Raw genomic sequence first — 25515 nt, 5'->3', positions numbered from 1 at the left:
TACTCAGCGACAGTCAGGCGGCACTCAAAGCCTTCACATCGCCCAGAGGTGACTCTTGACTGGTATTAAACGGCATCCAAGCTCTTTAACAAGCTTGGAAGGCAAAACAAGATGCAACTGGTATGGATACCGGGGCACGAAGGCTTCATTGGCAATGAAAATGCTGATGAACTTGCCAAGGCCAGGTCTGAAGACAACGTCATAAGGAACCATTAAAACGGCTATGAAGGACCATACAAAGGCTAATCACCAAAAAGAGTGGGATGCCCTGGTAGGTCTGAAGCATTCAAAGCTCTTTATGCGGAGGGTAGAATCTGGATGGAGCAAAAAGCTAGGAAAGCTAGGCAAAAGACAACTCCAAATTATAACGGGGGTGTTTACAGGCCATTACGGGATCAAAGGAATGTTGGCCAAGATGGGACACGCTGACTACACAGATTGTCCCATGTGCGGCGAAGAGGAAGAGACCGTCAGACATCTAATGTGTGAATGTCACGCCCTCGCTAGACAAAGAATGAAGAACTTTGGAGCAGGCTACCTATACCTAGTACCAAAGGACATCAGAGAGCTACCCATGAGCCTCATCATCCGATACGTGGAGATGGTCGAGAAGCTCCTGAATAGCCGAAGGATCTTAAGATCTAAGGGGGTAATTGCACAAAAGATCCCGATGGGTCGAAGTGTATCCGGAAGGGCCCCGCAGATTTAAGATAAGATGAGTATCCGATCCGATCGAGCGAAGGACCGACTCCTATACATTCTCGAAATCATTCAAGGCGCCATCTTTGATTTTTGCCTTTGACATCCTTCCTATATCCGATATCGGAACGGATAATATGACAACGCTGTATCCCCTATAACCATCATCATATCCAATGATGTTGTTTCACGTTCCACTCTACACAAGCCATCCTCTCTACCATCCATTTCCAAGGTAAAGGTGTTGTCAGAAAAACTTCTCGTTATACCTAACACCTAACTAGTCTTATATCGACAGCTCACTATCTGATTGCAAGATTCTAGTCATAGAACTAAAGATAGAGAGCTAGGTGTGTTTTAATTTCTACAGTTTGCTGATTTACGCAAAAAATAAATAAAAATGTAGGTAAATTTTGCATTATGGCGCTCATCTATCTCAGCCGTTATCAATTCCACGCTTATACGCACCTGTAACATTAATTTTGTTCCATTTAATAAATTATCCGAAATTATCCGAATTATTCGAATATTCGAATAATAAAAATTGTATTATCCGAATTATTCGAATATTAAAAATCCGTCGGATAATGCAAACTCTACATGTAACCTTACGTTTGCTTGTGCTTTAAAACGTTAATTATACATTGCGGCTACACAAGGAACATATTGTAAACAGTGTAGTGTTTTGCATCGCAATGAACGGTGTACAAAACGATTCACTCAGTGAGACATTTTTCTCGGAAACGAGGCGAGGCGTTCCCGCTATTTATCGTTGTGTGCGTGCGCGATCGCGCTCGCTTATCGTTCGCATGTACACAACCATTGAAATGATGCGCGTGTATTGCGCAATAGGAGCGTCCAGCTACAAGTGTGTGTGCATTATCTTTACAATTACTGGTGCTTTGTGTGGGTTGCGCAGACCTTGCGACAGGCGTATTCTATACAAATCGCCCGGCATGACCTATCTCCCGAAATCTGTGCGGGAACGCCTCGCCTCGTTTCAGAGAAAAATGTCTCACTGAGTGAATCGTTTTGTACACCGTTCATTGCGGCGCAAAACACTACACTGTTTACAATATGTTCCTTGTGTAGCCGCAATGTATAATTAACGTTTTAAAGCACAAGCAAACGTAAGGTTACATAGTACAACTCGGAGTATTACGTTGAATTCGTGTTTTATGTGAAATAAAAGGAAATAAATAGTATTTACCTATGAAATGTTATCCTATCGGCTTGGAAATTATTCAGGTCACTGCGATGTTTGCAAGTTATTATTGCACACTTCGGCATTTTGGATAAAACTCGTTTTTCGTCGGTGAACAGCGCGCGTGTACACTCGATGACAGCGGACGGCGAACTGGCGGCTAGGCTTGTGTCGTTCACGAACTATGAACTGTTAGGAATAAAATCCCATCAATGACCGAAATGAACTGAATCTTTCCGTGCTCTGAGAATCGGTCTTTGCTCATTTAGTTCAGTACAGGATCGGCGAACACGAGCGGTTTGGATCGAGAACGAATGTGTGACTGCGCCGACCGAGAGTGAGAGCAGAGCAACAAAAAAAGTCAAGTTTTCATATTAAACTTCGGTTACTTACAACCTTTCGGCCCGGAATGTTACTATCTGTAGACTATTCGTATCATTTTGACACTACTCGGTCCCATTCGTTCTGCACGGGAAGCATGGTCGCGCGATAGACGATAAAATAGCAGGCCGTCCCTATCGCACTATTCGTAAGTGCGATAGGGACGGCCTGATATTTTATCGTCTATCGCGCGACCATGCTTCCCGTGCTGATCTTTCCGACCGCAACGGTCGCTGGTCTGGCTGAACTAAATGAGCAAAAGACCTAAAAGAGCGAACTAGTTCGTGGGAGCGACTGAACGAGATCGGAGCGCTCCGATCAACGAACGAAACGGCACAAGCCTACTGGCGGCGGTGTAGGCCCAATGGGCCTACATCTGCGACCAGGCCGCGCGCGGCTTGTCCTCTCTATAGATTTTTTTCCTCTGAGGTCAAAATACAGGAAACAGTGTGAAATTCACGAAAGTTATTCTAGAAAACTATTAAAAACTAAGTGCATGGTCGTAAACAAAGTATTTTATGCAACGGTGTTTCGCTGACTCAAAAAATACTCGTGGCGCCTTACGCCGTGTCTTGTGTGGGCGACGCCGTCGCGTCTCATCGCATCGTCTACTTCCATATCGATAAGGTTTGATTTCGTATGCGTCGCATCGCCATCGCGCGACCATCGCGCGACCGTCGCCCACGCAAGCCACGGCGTTAATAACAATTTTCGGCCTCGCCTCAAATTTGTTACCCACGCCAGTCTTTTTTGACCTCCTTTAAACGCCTGTTGCATAAAATACTATTAAGCCACAGGTCCTATATCATAACATTTATAACATTAAAATAAAATAAAGATAACAATAGTATGATCGGCGCGTGTGCTTATCCAAAAATATGATGAACATTTGATGACCACGAATGTTTCGTGATAGCAAAGACATATAACTCCGTATAGACAGATAAAGTCTAAGGAAAAAAACGAACAGTCAGCCAAAAAAGTGGTTTACCACTTTTCGACCTTATGTATTCGAAATAGAGTCGAAAAGTGGTAAACCACTTTCTTGGCTGACTATACCTCGGTACCATACAAAAAAAGAAACGGTGGTCTAGATGGCATTACACCTTTGGGGTACGCTCAGCTAGATGGCGTTAATATTAATATTTGACATTTGAATAGGTATATATATACATATCAAGCTAAGAATATGGGCCAAATTGTCAAAACTGAGGTTCAAAAGATTTAAGCCTGTGTCGAGAGATGGCACTCTATGCACTGTGATTTCACATTTTACTTTGACAGTAACTCTCTATAATACTCGATCCTCTTTGGTGATAGTGTACCTATCGTCTTCGGCACCGTTATTATCATGCTTTAAACCTTATTGTAAGATAATAAGGTTGAACCGTAGTCATTCCTCTTTGTTGCTATGAGAAACACGTGATGGAGGTCAGAGGTTATCGTGGTTACGGTCTAAAGGCCAGACTAGACGAGACGGTATTGTTAAGGAAATCGATCTGATCTGAATAAAATTGGCGTAAGACCGGCAACAGACAGTCTTAAATTTCAAAATCTGAAAAAATCATAGGCTCCCCACAGACAGTCTTAAAAGAGGGCTTTCGTGTTAAAAATAGTGAAATCGCAACCGAGCGCTCGATCATACCGTGTGTGATATCAAATTAAAGGGCTTTGCGAGTAGTTTATAAATATATATCACATTACTAGCTTTTACCCGCGGCTTCGCCCGCGTAATAAAAGTATTATTATTGAAACGTTTACAAAAAATAAGATTTTCATTTGGATCCGTAGGTTTTTTTGTAGGTACATCTGTCCGCGATTATTTCGATTAAGGTAAAGCGGGGCAATTGTCGACTGGAGGGCCATTGTAACTGATCTATTTGCTGTACGGTCAGCCAAGAACCTTACACCGCTTTTTGGCTGACTGTACCTTACACATATTACTATTGTTTTAAAAGAAATTCTTGCAATGATTGTAGAATTGTTACACAGCGACCACAGCGTAGGTAGTAGGTACGAATATGTATGTATTTTACCTATATAAATATTTATACTGGGGAAACTTCATACAACCCACATAGCCAGTATCTCGACGCTATGGTCGCTAGGGTAAAAAATACTTCCTTGCATTATCGCTTACAATTTTTTCCATTTTGCTTATATTTATTGCAAACGTAAACACATAAAAGGCAAGCAAACAACGATCTTCTTACAGCACTTTGAATGTAATAGTTATTACTGTGGTTATTACGGATGCAGGATACTCGCCGATGCCTACTTAAATACTAATCCCTTCCCACTGAGCCACCTGCATTTTACACTGCCTATCTCTATCCTTGTCCCCGACCCCGTCCCCGTCCCGTCCCTACCCCCTACTCTCCCTATCCCTATCTCCGTCCCCGTCCCCTATTCCTATCCCTATCCCTAACCCGTTCCTGTCCCTGTCCCTGTCCCTGTCCCTGACCCTGACCCTGTCCCTGTCCCTGTCCCTGTCCCTGTCCCTGTCCCTGTCCCTGTCCCTGTCCCTGTCCCTGTCCCTGTCCCTGTACCTGTCCCTGTACCTGTCCTTGCCCCTGTCAAATTATCATGCTAGGAGGTGAACTTTGAAAAATCCTTTCTTAGTGCTCCTCTAAGGAACTTCCGTGTCAATTTGAAATCTGTTGAACCAGAAGTAAAGATAAAAACTAAACCTATACTTATGGCTATTTTAGATATTTTAATCCCGTTTCACAACAACAGGGGGGAAAATTTCTTTTCCACCTCATTAGATTTTAAAATCGTTGTATTTATCGTGATCAGCGACCCGATAAACCATAAAAACGATACCCATATTGTGTTTTTGACTTTACCCCCTTTGCACCCCTTTAGGAGTAAAATTTTCAAAAAAACCTGAAACATGTATTTAGTCATATGTCTTTAGGAATCCTCTTGTGAAGTTTCGAATAAAACAGTGAAACTAACATTGTTTCCCCATACAAACTTTGAACCCCCATTTGACCCCCTTAGGAGGCGAATTTTGAAAAATCCTTTCTTAGAAGTCATCTACACTATATATAAGGAACCTATGTGCCAAATTTGAAATCTCTAGGACCAGCGGTTTCGGCTGTGTGTTGATATGTCAGTTAGTCAGTCAGTCAGTTTCTTCTTTTATATATTTTTTGATATTTAAACCCCATGGCACTATAACAGGGGAGAAGGTATTTCACTTCCACCTCGTTAGATTTTAAAAGCGTTGTATTTATCGTGATCAGCGACCCGATTAATCATAAAAACGATACCCATATTGTGTTTTTGACTTTACCCCCTTTATTTATTTATTTATTTATTTAAACTTTATTGCACAATATAAAAAAGTACAAATGGCGGACTTAATGCCAGATGGCATTCTCTACCCCCCCTTTGCACCCCTTTAGGAGTAAAATTTTCAAAAAAAACCTGAAACATGTATTTAGTCATATGTCTTTAGGAATCCACTTGTGAAGTTTCGAATAAAACAGTGAAACTAACATTGTTTCCCCATACAAACTTTGAACCCCCATTTGACCCCCTTAGGAGGCGAATTTTGAAAAATCCTTTCTTAGAAGTCATCTACACTATATATAAGGAACCTATGTGCCAAATTTGAAATCTCTAGGACCAGCGGTTTCGGCTGTGTGTTGATATGTCAGTTAGTCAGTAAGTCAGTTTCTTCTTTTATATATTTTTTGATATTTAAACCCCATGGCACTATAACAGGGGAGAAGGTATTTCACTTCCACCTCGTTAGATTTTAAAAGCGTTGTATTTATCGTGATCAGCGACCCGATTAATCATAAAAACAATACCCATATTGTTTTTTTGACTCACCCCCTTTTCACCCATTTAGGGGTTAAATTTTCAAAAAACCTGAAACACGTCTTTAGTCATATGTTTTTAGGATCCCTCGTGTGAAGTTTCGAATAAAACAGTGAAACTAACATTGTTTCCCCATACAAACTTTGAACCCCCATTTGACCCCCTTAGAAGGCGAATTTTGAAAAATTCTTTCTTAGTGCTCATCTACACTATATAAAGAACCTACGTGCCAAATTTGACATCTCTAGGACCAGCGGTTTCGGCTGTGCGTTGATATGTCAGTCAGTCAGTCAATATCTTCTTTTATATATTTTTTGATATTTAAACCCCATTGCACCAAAACAGGGGAGAAGGTATTTCACTTCCGCCTCGTTAGATTTTAAAAACGTTGTATTTATCGTGATCAGCGACCCGATAAACCATAAAAACGATACCCATATTGATTTTTTGACTTTATCACCCCCATTTCACCCTTTTAGGGGTTAAATTTTCAAAAAACCTGAAACATGTATTCAGTCATATGTCTTAAGGAATCTTCCTGTGAAGTTTCGAATAAAATAGTCAAACTAATCTTGTTTCCCCATACAAACTTTGAACCCCCATTTGACCCCCTTAGGAGGTGAATTTTGGAAAATCCTTTCTTAGTGCTCCTCTACACTGTATAAGGAACCTACGTGCCAAATTTGAAATCTCTAGGACCAGCGGTTTCGGCTGTGCGTTGATATGTCAGTCAGTCAGTCAGTCAGTCAGCTTCTTCTTTTATATATTTAGATAGGACTTTTTCTACTTGGTCTAACAAAATATGAGAAAATGTCCAAAAGTGGTAATAATTGTACCGGTGAAGGCTCGTTTTCAAAAAATTGGCAAAAATCAATAATAGCAATTTATAATCACTAAGGCATAACAACAATTTAAGTAAACGTTTCAGATTAATTTAGTACAAAACTTACTTCGTTGTGATGTAGATTTTCAAAGAAATTGTCACTTAATTTTAGGTAATTTCTGAAAAAAATTGAATTCGCCTTAGGCTAGTTTACTCTTTTTCAAAAACTTAAAATAAAAATCTAGTCTGAAATGATTGTGGTACAGGATATACGAATTATAAATTTACCCGTTTTAATATTCAAAATTGTCCAAATTTTACAAATAAGATCGACTGATTCAGCTCTATACGTGCGTTTTTCTAAACGTGCATTAGAGAAAAATTCATAATTAATTTAATGAGTTAGTTTTCAAAAATCCAGTCTTATAAAAATCAAGATAATAAGATGCTCTAACTGGAACTTGAATTAAATAAATCTATTGGATAACGGAAAGTGTAGTATTTCACCGACTAAAACTATCAATTTTACATTCTTTTGACTTTTTTTTTGAAAGCAGCCTTAAAAAAAACTTGTATGCAATCTGACACTTCAGATCTGTCAGTGTCTTGTCAGTGTCAGTTTGAACTGTCAGATTGCATACAAGTTTTTTTTAAGATTATGAATTTTTAAGACTGTCTGTGGGGAGCCATAATCTTATAAACTCAGATCGAGTACCTTGCCACAGACATTCTTTTTTTTTTTTTCTTAAAATTCAGATTATTCGCAATTTTTTAAGATTATGATATAATAAATATATCATAATCTTATGAAATCAGAATGAGTGCACAGATTTCCATACAATTTCGCAACTGTCCAGTCTGTCCACACACAGTCTAAAGCTAGGAACATACTACGCGGACGTCCGTCGTAAAACGACCGCGACCGCGACCTATCAGTGTGCACGGAACAAAACATCCAGGCAGGCAATTATGGTCGCGCGATAAGTGATAAAATAGCAGGCCGTCCCTATCGCACTATTTCTAAGTGCGATAGGGACGGCCTGATATTTTATCGTCTATCGCGCGACCATGCTTCCCGTACAGAGAGCCAGATTTCGATCGGACGTCCGTGCGCTCAAGGCCACGTCCACGTCCGTCGACCGATAGTTTGCACGGTTATGTGTAATGTCATTGTCCAGATTCCCGTCCGCGGTCGATTCACGACGGACGTCCGCGTAGTGTGTTCCTAGCTTTAAGCTATGACCTTCTATATTATTTTAATTCTTTTGGTCATAACATCGGTTGATTAGTTCATCCCGCCTATACTGTCCTTTATTAAATACACCTATTAAATAATAGTGATGGGACACATTAACTAATTTCCGGTTTTTACAAAAAAGATAATTTTCAGTACAGATGGTCGTTTTTTTACGCACTAGTTCGAGAAGTGGTTCATTATATGCGAGGTCGAAACTTCGGAGGCTCATCTGTACTGAAAAATGTCGTACGATACACGTGCGAAAAGGATATTCGTAACTCGTGTCGATTTAAAACACTCCCTTCGGTCGTGTTTTAATTTATCGCCACTCGTTCCGAACTTCCTTTTTTACGCACTTGTATCGTAATGTACTATTTCAAGCGCCTTTGCTCCTAAGATACTGACATGTAATAAATTGTATCTACGTTATATACCTTTGATATATATGAGTGGTTCGTATATCTATTGTATCTACATATATTATAGAATTTATAGATTTTAGGGATCTCAAAAATGGCTCTAAAAATTTTGATGAAATTTTGGCATCGAAAAACGATCTAGCTAGGTTTTCTCTCCATGAAAACTCGCATTTTTTTTTAACTGAGCAAAGCGAAGTAGAGATATTGTTAAAATTAAAAGTCGAAGAAAATAAGTGATCGTCTTAATATTTCGTTTCATTTAGTAGATTTTTTTTTGCAATATATTTTAACTGAGTTGTTCTAAATGGACAATTTTCGATAAATCTAGTTAATAACACTAGTATATTTAACGAAAATTCCCAAATTGAAAGGGGGACTCCTATCCATTTTAACATTTTCGCTCATGTAGCGTCCTAGCGTCTTAATGCAAAATTATCGTAATTCAACAACATTCAGTCAATACTGGAACAAAAAACCTTATATGTACCTATTTAAACAACAACTGTAAAAAAAAAAGTTTTTAAAGTAGTAACGATATTAATTATGTTAGAATTGAAAAACAAGCAGCTTCTTAAGAGGGAAAAAGAACCCTGACAATGATTAACTTCATATCTGTTTAATAGTTATTATTTATTACCTATTATCGTTTGCCAATCTTGTATTGTTTTTTTTTTATTTCCTGTAAGGTTAATTGGTGGTTAATTGCATAACCTTAGGGTTGGCCCGATGTCGAGTTTTTTGCTGTTACCGAAAATTTTGCGATTTTGCAAAACAAATGTGTTGGACTCTGTTTTTACCCCCGACGCATAAAGGACGGGGTGTTATAAGTTTGACGTGTCTGTCTGTCTGTGTGTGTGTCTGTCTGTGGCATCGTAGCTCCCTAGCTCCCAAACTGATAAACCGATTTACTTAGATTTACTTTTTTTGTTTGAAAGCTGAATTAGTCGGGAGTGTTCTTAGCCGTGTTTCATAAAAATCGGTCTACTATGGCGAAGTTTTTTTTCAAAATTTTAACTTTGATAGACATACGTAACAAACAATGAGTTAGTTTGTGCAAAAGTGCCTAGCCTAGCCCATGTAAATGGTGGACTAGAAGTATTTTTATTAAAAATGTAAGATAGGTCATTCGAGTTACCAAATTATTAGAAAAAATCGCAAACGCGATCCCATAGTACAATATCGTTTAGTTTTGAGCAGCTAGGAAGAACAGTGCAATGCAGCCATACCTATTCGCTATGTGCTCGATTAGTGTTGCTCACATTTTGATGCCTATTCTATGTTATACCTTATGGAGCCAAATTAGTTCCAACGGCCGCCACTAGCAATAATGTTGGTCATGTCCATAAAACTACAAATATTTGTATCAATCAGCGCCACTTCTTCATGTATGATGCAAATAGAATATTCCAAACAGGTACCTACAATGAGCTGCAAAAGTGCATATAGAAATTATGAAGGAATTCATTAATAAATTCGCGCGCCATCCACTTTTGCTGCTGATAGTACAGTGAGCTGTAGCATGGCGATTTGGCGAATTTATGAATGAATCCATTAACAATTTCTCCATGCAATTTCGCAGCTCATTCTACCTAAATTTTAGATTCCTCAAATCAAATGTTACTGATCTTTCTCTTTACATATCCAACTGAATAAACAGCACCTATATATACGAGTATGTCACATTCAAAAATTTCTTTTAAGTGGAATGACGCTGTTACGCTATCGCGTACGTATATCAAGTTCAGTGGGATCATACGATAATAAATCTAGTACATTCAGCGAAATCATCGCTGTAAAGCGTTTTCTTTGGCACGCCGTCTTATCTCGGCTGTATACGACGCGTGATTACTACTAGTATTTCTTTAATCGTCCCGTGAATCAAGCATGCAGTAGCTTATTAACGGGACAAATTGTAAAGGCACGTAATTAAAACCATAAAATTCAATGTCAACAACTACTTGACTTTGTAAGGTTCTCCAGCGATGTATTGAATTCCTATTCTAAATTTGATTGTATGCCCGATTGGCGCGCGGGAACAGTCGCATGTCAATTGTTGGCGGGAACGCGTTGTTTTTTTTTTATTTTCCATTTACGAGTGATAGTGATGTGATGTGCTGTTCGGATTTTTGATGTTAACGATTGCGTTCTTCGTAGTTACCGTTGTTTTTGGTTATTTTTTACGACAGATTTTGAATAAACCCTCGGATTCGGTTGAAAGTAAGTTTTTTTATATTTTACTTTCTTTATTAAATTTATTCTTTCTTTCTAAAATTTTCTTATTTTTGTTTATTACTAAATTAAATATCTTCACATGTGACGCCAAAAGACTAAATTTGCATTGAATTGTGAATAAATTAAGCATTACTAGTAAGTGTTTCATTGATTTGCATATATTTATGTTAATGTCAACTGATTTAATTGACTTTTCAGTGTACACAAAACCCGTACGCGAATGTTTCTTGAACTGTTTACGTACTTACTAAACGAGTAGAAAAATAACTGTGTAGGATTACAATACTTTGTTTTTGAACCAGTGTATAGTTTCCACAAAATAAATAATATTTATCAGGAATATGAAGCTTTAGCTGTGACACTTATGACGTGACGAAAGGAATAATTGAAATTTATATAAAGAACAAAAAACCTGAGTGAAACTAGATTTAGCTTTAAAGCAAGAGTAAATAGGTATCTCATAGGTAAGCGTGGTCCACCGTAGACCGCATCATCACTTACCATCAGGTGTGATCGTGGTCAAACGTCTACCTATTCCTACTAAAAAAAAAAAACTACAGTGTGAGTATTACTTTGTAACAGGGATGTAACGGAGCTCTGCTTCTGCTTCCGTTTCTGCAGAACTTCCGTTTTGTTTTGCACATCCGCTTCTGTTCCGGTTCTGTTATTTTTCAAACGGAAGTTATAACGGATGTCGGAATCTAGCGCGAGAGCGCGACGGTGGGACATGAGCGGCGTAGATCAAAGACCAAAGGTCTATACCTGTCATTCGCTCATTTCTCTGCTTGCCACGTGCTGCGATACTAAACGCCAAGGCGGAAGGCCAAGCCAGTTCTTAAATTCTTAGTTAGTAAACAGTAAACACCTAAAAGTTCTAGGTAGATAATTTAATTAGTTTTGATTTATGTTATACCTATGTGGTATTTTTTCTTTTCGTTTTTAACATCCATAAGTTCCGCTTCTGGTTCCGGTTCCGCTTCTGCTTCCGTTAAACTAAATTCAAAACTTCTGCTTCCGCTTTCGGTTCCGTTAAAAACACTTCCGTTACATCCCTGCTTTGTAAACATTACCTACTGTTAACCCTTTCGCCGCTAACAACTTCAACTCAAGTTAATCGATGTTACCCCTACTACCAGCAATTCCATACGCACGTCAACAGAGAACGACATAAAAATTTCTAGACGAAAAGTTGACACTTTTATTACGTTGACGGCGAAGTAGTAAATGATAACCAAGCACCCATTTCTCATCAGGTGGTTTGACTATAAACTGAAATAGATATATCATACACTAAAGAAAAAGCGACGAAGTTCACCATGCAGTTAGTGGAACCGGGAACTGGGTAACAGGGTCACCGGGAATCGAACCTGGGTCCTCAGCTTACGCGGCTAGAACTTCTGTTACCACTAGACCTTCCAACCACTACCGCTGGTTTGACTTAGTTGAATCAATAGACCGAGACGAAAAGGGTGTCTTTCAGCAGAGTTCAACAGTCATAACTATAAAATGCTCTAGTGCAGAAACGTAACACTCTCTGCGCACTCTTTGAACAACAATTTCAGAGAAAGCGATGGCTTTATACTTAATTGCCTACCGTTTCTAATAATAAACTTACCTTTTCAGTACAAATGGTGCTTCTTTTGCGAGAAGTGGGTCATTATTTGACAGATCGAAACTTCGGCCATCTGTACTGAAAAACGTCGTACGATTTTTTTTTATACTACGTCGGTGGCAAACAAACATACGGCCCACCTGATGTAAAGCGGTCACCATAACCTATGGACGCCTGCAACTCAAACAGTGTCACATGCGCGTTGCCACCCCATTAGAAACTTGTACATTCCCTTTTGCTGTGTTAAGTACAGATATTCGTGCCAAAAGGATATCCGTAACTTATGTCGATTTAAAACACTCCCTTCGGTCGTGTTTCGGTCGCCACTCGTTTCCAACTTCCTTTTTTCCGCACTCTTATCGTAATGTACTATTATCAAACTATGAAAAAATATACCTTGACTTCAAGGCATATTCTTTCAAAGAATTACAGAATAGATATTCAGTTGCTATATACGAAAAAAGATTTAGGCTGTTGCCGTCGTTGCCGAAGTGGATAGGTTATCGAATATCAGTGTGTAACACACGTGATGTGAAGTAAAACGCGTAGTTATCTCAATCAACTTGCACTTATAGGTCATCTCAATTGGCGCCGGCGTCAAACAGTGGCTTTTCATGTCTAAAGGGTTCCTATTAGGCATGTACCGACTACTCGTACTCGTGGTTTGGCCGACTAGGCCGACTACCGACTAGTCGGCGCTTGGGTGGCCGATTAGTCTGCCGACTAGCCGACTAGTCGGCCAGAACATAACTTTCGGCTAAAGTCACCAGAATTTTTGAATGACATTTTTGTTCCTTCGTTCGCGAACGATTTTCACAGGTTCAAAGATCTATGAGAATATTTATACACCGTAGGCCTGAATAACCCGAACTTTTGGAGAAAAATCAAACGAAAAATATTATAAGACCTTTATATTTTTTTGGAGAGTTAGTATCAAAAGTCTAGAATCCATAGTGGTGTAAACTTCAGTCAAAAGTGCATTTTTCCAGAGTTATTACGAAAAAACAGTTTTAGAGAAAAATAGAATTATCTCCGAATCTAAGCCACATCCAGATAATTCGACATTATAGTGTCTAAATGTATACTGTTAAAATTTTTCGGGTTATATAGGCCCATGTCCATAGACTTTCCATTCCATACCATTTTTAACAACCGGTTCGGCTTAGTGGGTAGTGACAGGCAGGATATGCCTATGAAACTGATATTCTTAGGTTAGGACGTTTATTTTTGTGATAATCACAGAAGATCAAATATCTGTGATCATCACATTCTTTTGACTAACAGAACTAAGCATACCAGCTGTTAATTTTTTTTGTACCTACTGTTTTTTTATCAGTCATAGAGTGCCGACTAATCGGCCTTTTTTGCTGACTAGTCGCCGACTACAAATGTGACCGGATAGTCGGCCTTCCCGACTAGTCGGTACATCCCTAGTTCCTATACTTCATCTGCAAAAGGCAAATTTCGGTAGGAATTTCAGTTGAAGCCGTTCTTACCATCAGGCGAGCCGTATACTTGTTTGCCACGTGTGGTATAAGAAACCGTTATTACTTTTGAAGCATAACGCTTTAGGCATGGCAAACCACATTTATAAAGAACTGGCAGAATAGAAAAATGTTGTAAACTATGTGAATAAATTAACATTAATTTAAGCGCCTTAGTAAAGAAAACTACCTACTGATAATCCTTCGTTTTTGCCGAATTAAGAATAGGCTAAAAGGAAAATTGAAGCCTAATAGTTTATTAATAGGAATAATAGGTACCAACAATGATTTCGGTTTTAAAATTTTATTTTATTTTATGCTACTTTATTATAATGATACGTATGACAACATCTGTCTATTAATATCTTTGAAATCCCGAAATTAGACAGGGTAAACAGCACGCTATTTATATTCATAGTGTTGATTTCCTGTTGGTGATAGTGGGAGTCGCACACGCAGTCTATAAGCTACGGTGATTGCTTTCAATACTATCGTCTTTTAACCGATGTATGGCTACATTTTGACTCTTTACGATTTCTAACTTTATCCTGGCGGTTGCCTCTTCTTAGAGATCCTGGTTAGGTAGAAGATTGAGCGACTTATCCATGTCATGCTGTGAGAGATCTTATATTTTGACAATGTGTCATCGTACTTGAGCGTGTCACTCATATGACCTTTAGACTTCGCGTAGATACCATCGGAGTTTCAGTCTTTTGTACGATACGGAAGCGCGTGGCCTAAATTCGCTTATAAACCTAAAAGATCGTTACGCCAAAAGACTTTAAAGGGGCTTAGGCCTTTGAGTTACACCAGATAGCCTATTGTCAACCAATCAGGTCCAGGAATTTATCCGCGAGCCTATTATGGGTGCCGTCTTAAGGAAAGGTATAATTCAGATTCAGATTCAGATTCAGAAATTTATTTGCTGAAACATGGTATTTACAATAAGGTCTTAATACTAGGTATAACAGCTCTACATGTTTGGTCATAGAGACATGCAAATATTTTGTAGGTAATGTGTGTCGCATGCATTAATTTAATGTCTACTTAATTATTAATTAGACAATCTTATAACTATCATTATCATTACTATTAATATATTATGTGTCATTCAGATATTCCTGAATACTGTAGTAGGCCTTAGAAGCTAAAAAGTTATACAAAGCTTTTTTAAATTCATGAACGCTCTCAAGTTTTAAAATGTTAACTGGTAATTTATTATAAATTCGGGGTGCCATACACAAAATACTTTTTGATACAAAAGCTGTTTTGGATGATTTATAATTAATTTTCTCCTGTTGTCGCAGACTGTTAAATTTAGTGAACTGGTGTAAATTACATTTGACATAAATTGAAATTTCATAAACATAAAGACACGGTCGAGTCAATATTTTGAGTGTAATGAAAAGTTCCTTGCAAGATTCCATGGTTCGAGTACCGCATACAGATCTCAAACATTTCTTTTGACTCAAGAATGCCATTTCCCTGTCAGTTGTATTACCCCAAAACATAACGCCGTATCTTAGTGTCGCAGTTACGTGCGCATGGTAAGCTGTTTGATCTACAACCTTTCTTAAATTATACAGTGCATAATTAAATTGATTCAATTTACTACATATATTGTCAATTTGATTTCTCCATGTCAAACTACTATCTAAGCTTAATCCTAAAAATTTCGTGGAGTCAGTTTCAAAGATTCTTTGATTTTGATAGGTTATTGTTAATTCATGTGTATTTTTGGTCCGTAATTTAAAATTCATAATATTCGTTTTCTCTATATTCACGTGAAGATTATTTTTGCGAAGCCATTCAATTATAATATGTAAGGTCTGATTTATATTGGTTTGGAGTAAATTCATGTCAGTTTCTGTAAAAATAACCGTGCTGTCGTCGGCAAATAATACCATTGGTTGACTAACAGCTCTAGGTAAATCATTAATATATGTCAGAAAGAGCAGGGGGCCTAAAACACTACCCTGAGGTACGCCGTAGCTTATTTCTCTATATCCAGATGAATATGTGACTTCTCTTTTGGTCTTCATGCATATGCGATCGATCTGAGTGCACTGTTTACGTCCAGTTAAATATGATTTAAGAAGGTTATGTACATTACCTCGTACTCCATAGTTGTATAGTTTTGATAAATAATAATTGACATATAAATTCCATTCAACGCCTATCATCTCTCTAGTTCAGTCTGAAGGATTCGTTCCCTTGGGGTTGCTTATTTCTCTATATCCAGATGAATATGTGACTTCTCTTTTGGTCTTCATGCATATGCGATCGATCTGAGTGCACTGTTTACGTCCAGTTAAATATGATTTAAGAAGGTTATGTACATTACCTCGTACTCCATAGTTGTATAGTTTTGATAAATAATAATTGACATATAAATTCCATTCAACGCCTATCATCTCTCTAGTTCAGTCTGAAGGATTCGTTCGTTTGGGGTTTGTTTTTCAAGTTATACCTACTCATAAAAACCGGCCAAGAGCGTGTCGGACCACGCTCAGTGTAGGGTTCCGTAGTTTTCCGTATTTTTCTCAAAAACTACTGAACCTATCAAGTTCAAAACAATTTTCCTAGAAAGTGTTTATAAAGTTCTACTTTTGTGATTTTTTTCATATTTTTTAAACATATGGTTCAAAAGTTAGAGGGGGGGGGCGCACTTTTTTTTCCTTTAGGAGCGATTATTTCCGAAAATATTAATATCATCAAAAAACAATCTTAGTAAACCCTTATTCATTTTTAAATACCTATCCAACAATATATCACACGTTGGGGTTGTAATGAAAAAAAAATTCAACCCCCACTTTACATGTAGGGGGGGGGGGTACCCTAATAAAACATTTTTTTCCATTTTTTATTTTTGCACTTTGTTGGCGTGATTGATATACATACTTGTACTAAATTTCAGCTTTCTAGTGCTTACGGTTACTGAGATTATCCGCGGACGGACGGACGGACGGACGGACGGACAGACAGACATGGCGAAACTATAAGGGTTCCTAGTTGACTACGGAACCCTAAAAATTACCCAAAATATATTTCCTATGCTAGCGACTGCCATCTGTTAAAACTAAAGTGAACACGTTCTTTCTGTCTACAGAATTCATCCCTCTGCCATATTTCTGTAATAGATAAAATAGTATTTTATGCAACAGGCGTTTAAAGGAGGTCAAAAAAGACGAGTGGCGTGGGTAATCATTTGAGGCGAAGCCGAAAATTGTTATAAAGACGCCACGAGTATTTTTTGACTCAGTTAAACACAGTTGCATACAAAACTTTTTCTACGACCATGCACTTAATTTTTAATAGTTTTCTTGAATAACTTTCGTGAAATTCACACTATTTCCCGCGCACGCGCGCAGCATCGTTATAACAATGCGTTGCCATGGTTACAAAGCCAAACAATGCGTATTCAGTTTTTTCGATACTGCGCGCATGCGCGGAAAGCCGGCGGACGCTGACTTTGGGGAATAGACTTTTATGTATGATTTTAAAGCTATGCACGACCTTGTACATGACGAATAACAATTTGGGAGTAGAAAATTATACTTAAGGATATACGCATACAGATAATAGGTATTCCCTGAGTGGCGTGAAAGATTCCCATTGAATAAACAGATGGAAATATCCCAAATCTAAATTTATTCCGAGATCTACTTTTAGTTTCACACTACCTAAATAATTGTGAAGCGCCTTCGTTAACGTACTAGCAGACAGCTGTTTGCCCACAGCGGCCACAACAATAACATTGCTTTTTATTAGGTGTTACGGCGTTAGGGACAGACAAAGAATGAAAAACTTTGGAGCAGGCTACCTGGTACCAAAGGACTTCAGAGAGCTACCCATGAGCCTCATCATCCGATACGTGGAGATGGTCGAGAAGCTCCTGAATAGCTGAAGGATCTTAGGATCGTAGGGGATACACAAAAGATCCCGATGGGTCGAAGTGTATCCGTAAGGGCCTCCGCAGATTTAAGATAAGATAGGTGTTAGGGATTAGGTATTTACGGCATCTTTACCTAATGACTGTAAAGGTTTGACTGGAAACTTAGAACATGGCAAGTGAGTACTTGAGTAGTGGACATATCTGTTTTCGGCTGGTGCGCTCTCAGCGTAGGTCGAACTCGCTGGGTTAGCAAACCTTCGACTTGATTAATAATCACAATTGATTGAAATATTGAGATAAAATTAAAATAATTAGGTGATCTGGCCACAGGTGACTATTTTACGTTTTGTAATCAAAATAGCATTATTCTTATATGTAACTAACCGAAATTAATCTTGACATTCGTAAATTTTCACAGTGCATTGTCAAGGTCAAGGGCGTATTTTCATTTCATTTTACTTTAGAATAAAATTAATTGTTGTTTCTTGGCTCTGAGACTGTCGCACGAGTGACTAAAACACGTGAATTAATCCGTAAATCGACTAGTTTATTTATGTCTCACGATAGTTTAAATTAGAAGGCAAAAAACAAGCATAACGGTATCATTGTAAACATTAGATTAAAAAAAACGTTCCACGCCTAATTTGACAGTTCACGAAACACAAGCGTGTAGCGTGTACCAAACAAAAGAAACTCTCATTTGCCCTCTATTTCACTTCCTTGGCCAGATATCGCGTCCGAAGTCACCTTCACGAATACGCAACCGATGACCCGCGGCGTGACATTTGACTCGAGATAAACGATAGGACGGTCAAGTTTCTCGATAAACGGTCTTTCCTCGCACTAGTGACATTCAGCGATGATTAACTTTTTTTTAGCGCCAGGACCAGGGTTAGGACTAAACTGCCGAAATGGCTGTTAACAAAACTAATTATTGAAGCAGTCAAAATACATGTTTATTTTTATTATTCAATTAATTCGGTTAGTTAATCTTTTATTTTACATAATTTTAAACGAAAAAAAAATGCAATTCTGACCACTTTTGCTTACCATCCGTCCGTCTGTCTGTCAATATATTCAATATAGATATAGGAAGGAAGTATGTAGTATGTATTATATGCTCTGAGACGAGAAACTAAGTGATCGTATACTTAATAAGGATTCTTTCCTTTTGACGTACCTTTAAAACTAAGTCGTTTCCCGCTCTCTGTCTGTCTGACTGTCCCTATGTATGTTTCGGTTTCGATCTTTAGGGTCCCCCCACATCTAGCGTCTCGCGAACGTAGCGTCGGGCCAGCTGTAGTATGGAAAAAGACGCCCCGACGTCGACGTTGCGTCGACGTCGCGCTACGCGGACGCGGCGTTAGGCTTTACGCCATACAGTTGGCCCGACGCTACGCTCGCGAGACGCTAGATTGTGGGGGGACTCTTATTAAAACTACGCAACGGATTTCGATGCGCTTTCTTTAATATAGATAGAGTAATTTAAAAGGAGATTAACGTCCGTGCAAAGCCAGGGCGGGTCGCTAGTTATTATATAATACAAATTCTATCACCCAAGCTAGAGCGAATTCTCCATTCCTATCTATTTCCCATTAAGACATTCCCGTGGCATACCTCCGTGATGAAATGCTGGGTATTCCACACAAAGACAAGTTTAGACTCTATGGTTAAGAATTTTGGTGGCTTTTGCGTTGTTTATAGGCTTTGTATTCCAAAAGCGGAAGTCGAGTAATCGAGTTTCTTTAAATCTCAATTGACTAGGTATATTTTTTATAGAGCATAGAAGTCGACTGTCGGATATGGGTTTTATGCCCGATATTTACACGTTTACTCGCTATAGAAATAGAAATACGTTGATTAATGAAGAAAAACGTTACAGAAATTTCCTAAGCCACGCCTGTATCACGGGAAACCAGTTAACAGGTTATATTATATAGAACTAAATTAAATTTAACAATTTGTGTCATAATAAAGCTATACAATTACATGTGGGTAATAATGGTAAAACTTAAAGTGCCCGGTTTTCTTTGTCAAGCCTGTGCCATTACTAGAAAAAATAAGCGCGAATTTTTATCGTCTCTTAGTGAATTTCAATTTGGCGTCTTTTTCTAGTGACAAGACAAAGTTTGACCGGAAAACCGGTATATTGAATCAAAAGGGACAACACTATATGTTGCCAGTGTTGCCACTATTTTCTTAATTTCTACACGACATTTTCCAGACTCCATGAAGTTTACTAGTGTGCACTAGAGTTGTGCACTTGCTCGATATATTTTTTATCGATGAAATGACAATGAGAATTTCTCTTATCCCGTTTTAAGACTCTGTCAAAGAAGGGGGACATGTATATGACCTGTATGAATTTTGCAAGTAAAAAAAACATATTTAGGAACAGATATTAACACTGATTAAAAAATATAGATCTCAAATTGAAGCAGGGCTTTTACATACATAAAAGTGCGCATTGCGTATTCGAACGTGTATCAAAAATATTTACTGGTAGGAAGCTCTCATTACATCAAATTATTAAATAAATGTGGTCAGTCATGGAGCGTGATTTTTATTACACTTTTACTTTAGTCTAGACAGTTGTACTTTTATTCAGTTTCAATTATGTCTTTCGTTGACTAAATACGTCTTCTGTGTTTTTGGCGGGAAAGAATGGCCACTATGTTGTGTTTTAATATGTTTTGCGTTTCTGGTCGTAGTGGTGGTTAGTGTTATTCATTTGAAATATATTTGCGATTGTTTATGGTCTGAAAGTGGGTCGTTATTATTTCAAGAAGTGAGCTAAAAGTGTATGATTCTGTTCTATAAGACGGTTACTATAATCTGTACTTACAGGTATTTAAAAAAAACGTAAACAAGGGTTCTCAGTAACTAACCAAATATATATAAAACACAGTGGATCTGTCACTGTGCGACTTGTTTTTAACCTTCTTGTTTGGTCTCTTTTCATTTACCCTCAAAGGCTTCAACTGATTTAAAAATCTTTTTTTACATTTATTAACTGATTTTTTAATTTGGCATCGACTCATTTATGATAATTATTAATTTGATTGATTAATTGGTTGCATTTTGATTACAGGTCAGATAATGAGCGATCAGGAGCAGGCTAGGTGCTCTTCGAGCGAGAGCGACAATTTCGAGAAGATCGACTCCGAAGACCTTCCGGAACAGAATGTGAGTAGCAGTCGCTGCATTTTCAGGGCGTACTAGCGAATTTTTACGCGCGTGTCTTTACATTTCATTCTCTATAATATTTTAATAGAGTTGAGGAAAAATTTGGTTTACAAACAATGCTATTGATGATTCGAGGCGTCTTTTGTTATTTTTATCTTTGAAAGTAAACTATTTTTTTTTTCAAAATATAAGACTGTAAGCGCCTCATAAAGCATCAGATATGATTTAGAGCCATGCCTCTAAGCCCTCCAACTCTATAAGCCATAACATCACAAACTCTACAAATTGGTCAGAAAATACGTGATGTGAACGTGCTGTTTTGTGTTCTCTACCTTCCCACTTGGGGAATACAGGCATAAGTGAAATAAGTGCTTATTTTTACATGTCTGTTTATTCCGCAGGACAAGCCAGGATTCACCGTCGGTGAAGATGAAGACGAGGGCCCAGCTAACGAAGGGGGTGATTTCTTCCCCAACGCCCCCCCTCCTAATCTGAAGCCGAAGATGACCATCGTCCAACAGCTCGCGTTGGCAGAGAAGCGGAGTAAACTCAAGTAAGTGTGCTGTGTAGCTTTTATGGCTGGCATCATCATCATCATTGACATGGATTGTCACCAGCGACAAATGGACGCGTTCAGGCTGTGTTGTTAAGGCCGTGTTGCACGTTTTTGCGTCCGTGGCAAACAAATGGTCTCACCGGAAGATCAGCCGCTGATCATCAGCGCTGACCCTGTGGTTAGCATTACGCTGAGGCGGGACGATTTCGTGGTATATTATCTATGTTATCGATGTGTTTTTTTTTCGTTAACTTTTTAATGTGCTTGTATTGGTTTATATGTGTTGTATCTTGTCTTGTTTATAACGAATAAATGATTTGTATTGTATTGTATTGTATCAGTAAAGGTCCGAAATTATAGATTGGTCCTCATAGCACACAACTGGTGTAAACGGACATCTCTGGTCGAAAAGCACCCTGAATGTGTGGAAATATAAGCGCCTGATATTAATCGAATAGAATAATACGAATACGAAAATGAGATATTCTGTTAGCATCAGGCGAAGCCGTATAAAAAGTCCAAGTTTTAGAAGGTTATCAAGTATGTGAAGTTCCACAGGTAAAGGTACCTTATGGTAGTTGGCAAAAACGTCGCATTTTGTGGAAGGTGTCTCTACTTGTGAAATGTCAGATATCACTGCAGATGAACAAGGAATTTAAAAGATTCTATGCATGATAGCGTTAAGCTCTTTATGTACATGAACATATTTACTTAATTATATAAGAAACTAAGACTAAACTTAAAAGCTAGCTAATGTCTAAAATAGGCCCTTGAGCATTGTACCAAGGATACTGGCGACATTTCCTCGCTGTATCGCAATGCTAATGCTGTATGCATGATTAAGTAGTAATATATCGATATGATATTATGGATTAAAAAAATAGTTTATATTTATTGTTAAATTGTTCTTAAGTAAATTTCTAACCAATATGTTTACTAAACTAGGAAATAATGGACATGATTCTATATGAAATCTTTTATTTCAATGTTGCTTAGAATTTGTAGTGAGATTATACCATATACATATGTCACTTACTAATAATATAAATCATTACAAACAAAGTTGTTTATTGAGTATTTAGATGCTCTAAAAACAAACAAACTTAATTCACTAATCTGTCATATGATAATCGACTCTAATCCGAAGCAATAAATATTGCTTATCAGCAAATAATATTAGGAACTCTTTCGATTAATGACGCCACCTTTACTGTCAAAACAATCAGTCATATGTACATATGAGTGTCATAGAAACATAAGCCCTTTTGTATCTGCGCAGCTCTTTTACGTTAGCAGGTGCCAGAAAAGGCAGTAAATAGGTAGTAGGTATCTAACCTTCGCGTTTAAAACACGTTCGTGAGACCTAGCTTCTTCAAAAAACAATAAATCGCTAATTTATATAAAAGTTGTCAAAGTGAGTTCTCTGCCAATGCAATGCGTTAACATTGAAGTGAAAGTGTTTTTATAAACATTCAAAGTGCGTGCGTTCGAAATTTGGCCCGGATTTTTGGTTTGTTTACTTTTTTTCCCCTTACTAGCTCAGAAACACGTGTTTTGTCCTTTAATACCAGCGGGTAAAAACGCATTTTATCCACTAGTGGGTAAAGTAATTTGACCTCGAATAGAGTCAAATTAACTGCTTTAAAATTGATAAAAGTAGGTGAATCTAGTAATAAAGATGATTTACCACCTGTGAAACTACTGGTGGCAGTGATAAACGCATTTTTTGCGTTGTAGTTTCCTCGCTATAGTGAGGGGAAAAGTTTTGTGTTACACTCGGGTGCAAATGTATTTTACTTCTCGTGTGTTAAAAAACTCGCAAGTTCAGGATTCTATTCTCGAACCACTCGCTTCGCTCGTGGTTTAACTCTAGAATCCTTTCACTTGCTCGTTTTTCAATTCCACACTCGGCGTTAAAATACAACTTTGCCCCCTAGTATAACAAATAACTATTTCAATGTTGCCATCTTTTAATTAGTCAAAATAGTGATGAGCACATTGTATCGATATATTTTCGTGAAAAGTCAATCATGAGTCATATCGTCACTACTTTTAAAAAATCTCGTATCTCACGCTGTTCCTCAAAGTTAAAACGCAGTGTCTATATGCATTCCATACATACTTACTACAATTTTCTTTTCATTAACAGACGAAGATACAAGTTTTTTTTAAAGTAGTGACGATATTTCGTATTGATAAGGATCTTCATAGTGATATAGTGACGATACGATCTACAAATAGTATGACTGTGTAGTACTATTACATAAAAGATAAGGTTAATCATAAAAATATTCTTTATCATTATCAGTTCGCAAAACTAGTATCACATATTTAAGATCTCTATCTATAGGCAGTTGGTTTCCCTGATAATAGATACATGAAGGGCGAGGGTTATTAGAAAAATTGTTAAAAAATCATTCGTATTCAATGTGTAAGCTATATTTAAAAAAACTTCTCTATTTAAAGATATACTAATTTTAACTTTTTGCTAAATGTGTTCTAAAATAAGCAAATTGACGTTTTGTTTTATTATAGGACAAAACAGTCGTTGAACGAGTCCTTTTGACTTTTATGCATGCATTAGTTCTTTTTTCATTGAGATTACTTATTTTTTTAACAAATCCTAATCATAGGTATGTAATCTTCTAGTTATTTTATTTGGTAATTATTATAATGTCGGTTACTATGTCGCTGTTAAACTGGTTTGAGATCAAATTATTTTATAATACATGTTTTGGTTATCTAATAACTGGTTTTTAAGTTAATATGATATTGTCAATGGTCAAAGCGATATTATTCTTGACAAACAAAACAACCGGATTGTGACTCTACATGACAACGGTCCTAAAAAATATCACACCATCCTATAACATGATGCTTCTGTATTTGTTTCTTGTCAAATCACGTACCTAACATACGTGATTAAGAAAACACGCCTCATTTTTTCAGCCCTTCCCAGCCAGTTAGTCGATATTGACCACGAGCGGTACAGGGCTCGAAACTTCGAGATGTGTCTTAAAGTTGCCTAATTAACATTCATATGTATATTTTAATATACACTTTGGACAAACAAAACACTTTACTGATACTTTACTGTCTTTATGGAGTTGCTAAATGGCAGTGAATCTGTAATTTGCATCGACCTTAACGTGACATAGTTTACTTAGGCAGTTACCATTGAATAGCACCTAAGTGTCAATCTAGCTCGTTCTGAACTGAACGAAAATTGTGCAGTGCTATGTAAAGGGATTTTTATATGCTTCGCCACCAGTGGGCTAGCTTGATCGCTTTTATTTAGTGTATTGTGTTTATTGCAGTCTAGGATTTTTAAATGATTGTATTTTTTTATTATTTTTCGCTCACGAAAATAACACCTGTAATTGCGCTACCCGTACCCGACTCCCTGGATCTGATTCATGCAAAAGAGGCAGAGAGGACTGAGCGGAAAATAATAACATTTTAGGTTTTTGTGGTATTCTTTCGGTTCTATTCAATTTTTAGGGTTCCGTAGTCAACTAGGAACCCTTATAGTTTCGCCATGTCTGTCTGTCCGTCCGTCCGTCCGCGGATAATCTCAGTAACCGTTAGCACTAGAAAGCTGAAATTTGGTACAAATATGTATATCAATCACGCCGACAAAGTGCAAAAATAAAAAATGAAAAAAAAAATGTTTTATTAGGGTACCCCCCCCTACATGTAAAGTGGGGACTGATATTTTTTTTTTATTCCAACCCCAACGTGTGATATATATATTGTTGGATAGGTATTGAAAAATGAATAAGGGTTTACTAAAATCGTTTTTTGATAATATTCATAGTTTCGGAAATAATCGCTCCTAAAGGAAAAAAAAGTGTCCCCCCCCCCTCTAACTTTTGAACCATATGTTTAAAAAATATGAAAAAAATCACAAAAGGTAGAACTTTTTACAGACTTTCTAGGAAAATTGTTTTGAA

At 37.6% G+C, this 25515-nt stretch overlaps 1 protein-coding gene across 1 annotated transcript in view; it reads left to right on the top strand.

Moving 5' to 3' along the window:
• The first annotated feature begins 10543 nt into the window (after window positions 1-10543).
• The window catches only part of LOC125240213 (acetyl-CoA carboxylase), a 143427-nt gene continuing 128455 nt past the window's right edge, over window positions 10544-25515 (top strand). The window contains exons 1-3 of the mRNA XM_048148036.1: window positions 10544-10814; window positions 20912-21006; window positions 21408-21559. Of these exons, the coding sequence (XP_048003993.1) occupies window positions 10727-10814; window positions 20912-21006; window positions 21408-21559 (335 nt within the window). The 5' untranslated portion in view covers window positions 10544-10726. The remainder of the gene's footprint in view (window positions 10815-20911; window positions 21007-21407; window positions 21560-25515) is intronic.

The sequence above is a fragment of the Leguminivora glycinivorella genome, chromosome 27, assembly GCF_023078275.1.
Source record: "Leguminivora glycinivorella isolate SPB_JAAS2020 chromosome 27, LegGlyc_1.1, whole genome shotgun sequence".
In the NCBI taxonomy this organism is placed as follows: Eukaryota; Metazoa; Arthropoda; class Insecta; order Lepidoptera; family Tortricidae; genus Leguminivora; species Leguminivora glycinivorella.
The sequence above is the reverse complement of the archived record's forward strand: the minus strand, read 5'-3'. Positions and strand labels throughout refer to the sequence as shown.